This window comes from Camellia sinensis, chromosome 7 (assembly GCF_055761805.1).
Source record: "Camellia sinensis isolate YWXY chromosome 7, ASM5576180v1, whole genome shotgun sequence".
Lineage (NCBI taxonomy): Eukaryota > Viridiplantae > Streptophyta > Magnoliopsida > Ericales > Theaceae > Camellia > Camellia sinensis.
The window spans coordinates 105,926,998-105,934,545 of record NC_138967.1 but is presented as its reverse complement, the minus strand read 5'-3'; the positions used below and the strand labels follow the sequence as shown (position 1 = coordinate 105,934,545).

Sequence of the window (7,548 nt, the reverse complement as noted above, 5' to 3'; positions counted from 1 at the left end):
CGTCGAAACCGACCCGACCCATTGTCTTTGCCTTCTAGATTTTTTTATAGCCAGCCACATTGGTTTTGGAGATACAATTATTACCCTATGATAGTTGAACAGTGTATACCCACAATTTGTGTATAGGGTCCCTACCTATTAGAGCATCAGCATCAGAGTCGCTACAATGACTTTGACGCTATTGTAGAGAGCCAAACTATAAATATGTTGATGCATCAGAGTCGTTATAGGCTTCATTCATTTTGACAAAGCTACAGTTCCTCCTCTGATGAAGCGAGGAACTGTTCACAGGGTAATCAATTTTTTATTATATTTTCTGATGAAGCGAGGAACTGTTGTGGGCAGCAAAACTGAGCTGGAGCAAAGCTAGGGTCGTCCCCCCGGATGTCCCATAAGAAGAAGAAAATGCTGAAATTTTGCATAATCGGTCGACCGCCCAATTGACCACCCTAGCTCATGTGTTGCTACTGTTCTGTTGTTGCTTTGGTGCTGTCTTGGGTCTTATTTTATACCTGTTTTACCATCATTTTGCATTCCAAAAATATGGTTAAACACAAGGAGCATTTAAGGATTATAATGATTTAGTTAAACTTTTCCAATTCAATTATAATCCAATTTTCATTACTAAAACAAATAATTAAAAACATAATACATTTATTTGCCACAAAATAATTAAAACATGAAACCTTATTCCTATGACTGGCTATATAGTTGCCACAAGTGCTCAACAAGATCTGATTGGAGTTGAGAATGAATTGCTCTATTTCTGATACGGTGATTTTGTTGAATGAATTCCATAAGCTCGATTGTATGCTCATGTGACACTTGTGCCAAAGGGGTTTCATCGATTTGTTCAAAATCAATGTCTTGTGCTTCATTGTCATCTCGATCATCCTCAATAATCATATTGTGCAATATTATACAAGACTTCATAACAACTTTAATTGACTCAAGATTCCAAGATCGTGTAGGTCCACGCACAATTGCAAAACGTGCTTGAAGCACCCCAAATGCACGCTCCACAATCACATCCTTCCTACATGCCTCTTGGGCCAGAGCGAAATGTTTTTTCTTATTTCCTTGTGGACATGGAATTGTTTTCACAAACGTTGCCCATGATGGGTATATACCATCAGCAAGATATTATCCCATTGTATACTCATTATCGTTGATGGTGTGATTGACTGGAGGAGCACGCCCTTGAGCAAGCTCAGTAAATACAGTAGACCTTTCTAGTACATTGATATCATTATGAGACCCAGGTAGCCCAAAAAATGCATGCCATATCCAAAGATCATATGATGTAACTGCTTCCAAAATAATTGTTGGTTCATGGGTGTGACCAGTATACATACCTTTCCATGCAGCTGGGCAATTCGTCCATGTCCAGTGCATACAATCAATGCTTCCCAGCATTCCAGGAAAGCCACGACTTTTGCCAATTGCTAGTAGTCGAACAATGTCATTGTTGTTTGGTGACCTCAAATACTTATCAGAATAAATTTCAACCACTGCTTTGACAAAATAAAATAGACTCTTCATTGTGGTACTTTCTCCAATCCTCAAGTATTCATCCATAAAATCAGCTGCTACTCCATAAGCGAGCATTCTAAGTGCTGCAGTCATCTTCTGAAGGGAAGATAAACTGAGCACTCCAGCACTAGTTCTTTCTGGACAAAATGTGATTCATGAGCTTCTACCGCAGACTGAATACGGAGAAAAAGAGAACGTTTCATTCGAAACCTCCTCCAAAATACATTGAAAAGATATACTGGTGGATCAGCAAAATAATCTAGAAAGAGTCTTTGGTGACCTTGCAAAGAATTGCACCAAATGAATTTGCGGCGTTGATTAGAATTATGCCGTGATCTTGATAAACTATTGGTTGCTAGTCGTTGCCCTTCCATAACAGCTATCCCAATTGTCTCCAACTCATCGTCAGAGTCAGAGTCATAAAGAATCATATCGTCTAGTGAATGAAGATCCATATGGAGAAAATAAATACAAAATGAAATAGCAAAATTAGGCTGATCTGAATGAAATTTAGATCGTAATTTTTTTTATTTATATTGAAAGAATATGACCGTTGGAATATGACCGTTAGAATAATATGACTGTTAAAATATAGCCGTTGAAATATGACCGTTAGAATATAGCCATTGGAATATGACCGTTGGAATATAGCCGTTTTTAAAATATGACGGTTGGAAAAATATATATTTAAATTGAAAAAGATAAAAGAATAAAAAATAATATTTTAATGAAATAAAATTTTAAAATAGAGAGTTTGATGGAGTGTGTATATAAAAAAGAAGCTAGCTAAAATATAAAAGTAGATTTTGGGTTATAATTTGACTCAAAATTTGCTGAGGCTGATGTGGATTCTCTTACGTACCTAACCCATCTCACAATTCTCAAGAATAGAGAGAGACGTTTTGGCTGCTATACTCCTTCCAAGTTCCAAGTTCCAAGTTCCAACTTCCAAGATACATCCATCTACTATGGCGGTGTTTGGCAAGTTGGTTTTTGGATTTTTTATTTTTTATTTTTTCACTACAAGACAAATGTTTTACAAAACCAAAAAAAACCAATCCAAATAAAATATCACATCAAACCCCATAATCATTTCACTTTTTCTCTCACAAATATCACATCCAACCACAAAAAAACCCAACTATCTTTCCAAACACAATTTTTTTTTTCTCCAATAATATCCTACAACTAAAAAAACCTACAAAAAAATCCACTTCCCAAACACCCACTGTGCCTTTTCTGATTTTTAATCTAACCCAAATTATTATTTTATAGCTGTGTTAAACTCCTCTCATTCGTCATTCTCTACTCTCAATCTCTTCATGTTTTTGTGATCGTGAGTTTTGAAGGGTAAAAACCCTCACAATCTTGTTTTTGGTGGGTGAATGCATTTTTCTTCAAATCAGACTAACAAAAACACTAAGGTAAGGATTATGTATTTTGATTTTAACTCTTTCTTTACAATTCTCTTATCAATCGGTTCTATCACTTTAAACCCTAGACTTCTGTATTTTTATTTTAATTTTTTTCTTAAAATTTCTTTCATCAAGTAGGTCTATGATCCACTCTTGTGTATACTCTTTGTTTCTATTATGTAAGCATGTTCTAATGCTATTGGTTTTTTAATAATAATATTTCCTGTTACATAAGCTTTTGTTATGTCACTAGAAAAACAAAAAAAATGTTATGTTATGTTTCTCTCATACTCTGTTTACATTAATAATATTTACTTTCGTTGAAAAAAAAAATACTCTTTGTTTTTTAATTTTTTTGAAATCAAACTCTTATATTTTTGCTTTTATGCTTGGCCCTTTTTTTTTCTTTTTTTTTTTAGCAAAAATAAATTTATATATATCAGGTTAAAGTCTATTCATTTCTTTATTTAGCTTTTATTTGAATTTGATTATTTTTTTAAGAATACTATTTTTTTTAGCATGATATGTTTTGTGTTCTGGAAATTTTATTTTATTTTATTGTTGTTTAAGCATGCTCTCTCTCTACTTTCTAAAAAATTAAAAAAAAAATATTTGCATGCTCTTTGATCACTTTATTTTTCCAAAAATCTAAAAATGTAATTTTTTCAACCCGTCAAACTGCCCGGACTCACCCACCAACCCGTTTGCCATGAGCAGTCGATTTAAAAAATATGAACAGTCAAGATTGGTTTATTTTTTTATTTTTTATTTTTTTATTTTTTTGATCAGCAAAATGAAAATATATAGATGATAAAGCAATATACAATCAACAAAACAACAACAAAACCGGGGGGGGTCGGGGGTTACAAAGTTTGGCGAGGAGCCAATCAAACACCCGAACTCCAAAACTGAAAAACTGAACAAGAGACAAACAAACAAAACAAACAGCAGCAAGGCGAAATTGCAGCTGAGGGCCTGAGAATTAGCACAGCAACAATCCTAACATCAATCCAAACATCAACACCTGCTGAAGGCCTAACAAGCATAAACCAAACAGAGCAACTCTGCAATGCTGGAGCTTCCTGCGCAACAATTTCTGGGCCTGAGAATCTGCACTAGTGGACAGCGGACAGCCATTACACAGAATCTGCTAACAGATTTACCTGCTAATTGACGCACTGCCTGATCTGACGGAGGTTTTAGACAAGGTCATGGATTGAGTAGTCGACCCTGAAGGACCACTTCACCCACAGAGCGATCTGCAGTTTCAACCTCTCACTTAGACCTGCAAAATCTGGATTAACCCCCTTAAATCTGCACTCGTTTCTTAACTTCCATACAGACCACATCAGTAGTGCTGGAACAGCCTGCCAAGCTTTGTGAACCCAAGACTTCGCTTTACTCCATGACCAGCATTGAAGCAAACCCTCAACAGAACCCGGGATGACCCAATGCTGATCCCACCAACTAGCCATGGCTGCCCAGCACTTCCAAACCTGTGGGCACAACAGCAGCACATGCTCCAACGACTCCACAACAGATTGACAAAAAACACACTGGGTCTCTACATTGGGAGGGAGAACCCCAATCCTCTGAAGGAAGAGAGAAGTCTTAATGCGGCCTCTCCAAGCAAGCCAGCAAAGGAACTGCATCTTGAGAGGTGCCAGGCTTACCCACACCCCAGCTGGCACTCTCAATTCAGGGCCTTTAGTTGCACCCCACCAACTCCACACCGATGATGTTGAGAACTTACCAGATGTTGATGCTAGCCAAGAGCAAGAGTCTTCAGATTCAATTCTAAGATCAGGAGATGAGTCCAGGAATGCAGTCAGCCTCTGCAGCTCCTCTTCCTCCCATGCCAACAACCTCCTTCTGAACTGGAGCTGCCATACCCCAAGTTTCTTCTTGGCACTAATTTGCTGTAATGTTCCATCCTTCTCAGTGGATAGACTGAACAGTCTAGGATACTCCTCATTCAGACTTCTACCATTGAGCCAAGCATCCGACCAAAACTGGATCCTTCTCCCGTTTCCCACTGATAGCTTGAAGTTCTGGGAATAAAACTCACCCAAAGACTGGTTATTTAAATTGAGCTGCACAATATCCTTCCATACAGTAGACGCCCCATCTGTGTTGGACAAAGTTGGTGCCCAATCCCCTCCTGAACGCCCATACCTTGAGCAAACAACTGATTTCCACAAGGTTTTATCCTCTGACCCAAATCTCCACCACCATTTTAACAACAAACAATCGTTCACCTCACCCAAATCTCTCACACCCAAGCCCCCTTGACTTTTATTCTTAGTTACCTCACCCCAATTAACCAAGTGTACACACCTCCCATCCTTTGCTCTTCCCCACAAGAAATTTGATTGAATTTTTGCCAATGCCTTAGCAACCCCCTTAGGCATCTTGAAAATAGAAAGAAAGTAAGTAGGCAAATTGGAAAGGACTGATTTAATTAAAGTCAAACGCCCAGCAAAAGACAGCAGCTTACTCTTCCAAGATGACAACCTCTTGCTCACCTTTTCCAGTATTGGGTTCCAAGTGCACTTCCTCTTTGGGTTAGCCCCTAGAGGCAAACCTAAAAAGTTGAAAGGTAAGTTCTTCAATTGGCAATTCAATCTTAGAGCTAAACCCAACATTTCATCTTCTTGGAAGCCCACACCGCATATAGCGCTTTTGTGATAATTTATTTTTAATCCAGACATCACTTCAAAACACCTCAACACCCTCTTAATATTAAGCACCTCCTCGTGATCACCTTCACAAAACACTATAGTATCATCTGCAAACTGGAGGTGAGAAATACGCAAATCATTACCTCCCACAGAGGCTCCTCTAAACAAGCCCTTCTCTACCGCCCTTGCTAGTAAGAGGTTAAGAGCTTCCGCTGCAATTATAAACAAAAAAGGTGATAGGGGGTCGCCCTGCCTTAGCCCCTTCTGAGGCTGGAATTCCTCTGTAGGAGAGCCATTAACCAACACTGAAACCCTGGCTGTAGCAATCCAACTCCTCATCCAAACTATCCATTTCTCTCCGAAACCCAGATTATTCATCATCGACCACAGAAACTCCCAATTGAGTGAGTCATAAGCTTTTTCAAAGTCCAATTTTAGGATAATGCCTTTCTTCTTCGATCTTTTCCAAGCATCTACAACTTCATTAGCTATTAGCACACCATCTAGGATTTGCCTCCCACACACGAAGGCGGACTGAACCTCGTTGATCACTGCTGGCAACACTCGCTTAAGCCTCCTTGAGAGCACTTTTGCCAAAATTTTATAGACTGAGCTCACCAAACTGATAGGTCTATAATCCCCCAAGCCTATGGGATTAACCTTCTTAGGAATAAGAACTATGAAAGAGCTATTAACCCCTCTCGCTAGCTTACCATTTTGGTGAAATTCATTCACCATACTAATGATCTCCCCTTTCAAGATTGACCAGCAGCTTTTAATGAAATTAAGGTTAAAACCATCTGGGCCTGGGGCTTTGTTCCCATCGCAATCCTACACAGCTTCCCAAACCTCATCTTCTGTGAAAGCAGCTTCCAAACTACCAACATCCGCAGGGCTAATAACAGCAAAAGGGCCAAGAAGTTTTGGCCTTAGCTTCCAATCCTCAGAGAATAGTTGACTGAAATGCCTAACCACTTCCTGCTTGACCTGAACTGGATCCTCCACTCTCCTTCCCTCCACTACAACAGAGTCAAGCAAATTCTTCCTCTGCCTTCTGCTAGCCATAATGTGAAAGTACCTAGTGTTTTTATCACCAGACTGAGCCCACATCTGCCTAGACTTTTGGTGCCATAGCCTCTCCTTGCTTCTACCCAGCTGCCACACCTGGCTCCTTACTTTTCTTCTTCTCATCAGTTCCACTTCCTCTAGAGATCTAGACTCTGCCTTCAAGTCCCATTCATGAAGCTCCTCCTCAGCCTTCTGTAATTGAGTATCAATATTACCAAACACAACCTTGTTCCACATCCTTAAGTGGCTCCTAAGCAGGTTTAGTTTTCTTATCACTCTAAACCCTGCCCACCCTTGAACTTGAGCTTCCTCCCACCTTTTCTTTACCTCTGATATGAAGGATGGATGAGATAACCAGGCATTGATAAATTTAAAAGGCTTTGGTCCCCAATCCCTACCATCTTCCTGTATCAAAATGGGACAGTGATCTATCATGTTCGGTTAGGTTATGAGTAAGGATCAAACCCGACCCGAACTGAACCGTGCACAGCCTAATGAACAGTGCACAGCCTAATTACAATGTTCTTGATTTCATATTGGTCAAGGTGAAGCCAACGAAGTACTGAAAACTAGATTACAATATTATTGATTTCGTATTGGCCAAGGACAAGTGAATGCAGGAAGTATTGAAAATTTAAGTTCAATTCCACAATAGTTGATTTTATGTTATTAACTATGTTACCGAATTTAATTTATATTGATTGCTAGAATTGGAATTTTTTCATCGGTAAAAATAAAATTTATTGTTAAATAAAATTTATAAATAAAATTCTTGTTTTTTTTGTGTGTTGGTTGTGACTCACTTTATATCATAACTCAACTAATATTAGTCAAACACGCCTAACCAAAAT

The 7,548-nt window shown here is 38.6% G+C and overlaps 3 protein-coding genes across 3 annotated transcripts; all 3 read right to left on the bottom strand.

Moving 5' to 3' along the window:
* Nucleotides 1-1,143: 1,143 nt before the first annotated feature.
* On the bottom strand, nt 1,144-1,626 carry LOC114304539 (uncharacterized). The gene has a single exon (XM_028249705.1). It carries the CDS (start codon nt 1,624-1,626, stop codon nt 1,144-1,146), a length of 483 nt encoding a protein of 160 aa, XP_028105506.1.
* Nucleotides 1,623-6,367, bottom strand: LOC114304531 (uncharacterized). Its single transcript, XM_028249698.1, has 3 exons — nt 4,200-6,367; nt 3,895-4,058; nt 1,623-1,969 (listed from the first exon to the last, which is right to left on the bottom strand). The coding sequence occupies exons 1-3, from the start codon at nt 6,365-6,367 to the stop codon at nt 1,623-1,625; spliced, it is 2,679 nt and encodes an 892-aa protein (XP_028105499.1).
* A 93-nt stretch (nt 6,368-6,460) lies between these two features.
* LOC114304521 (uncharacterized) lies at nt 6,461-7,132 on the bottom strand. Its single transcript, XM_028249688.1, has one exon. The coding sequence runs from the start codon at nt 7,130-7,132 to the stop codon at nt 6,461-6,463; it is 672 nt and encodes a 223-aa protein (XP_028105489.1).
* Nucleotides 7,133-7,548: the final 416 nt, after the last annotated feature.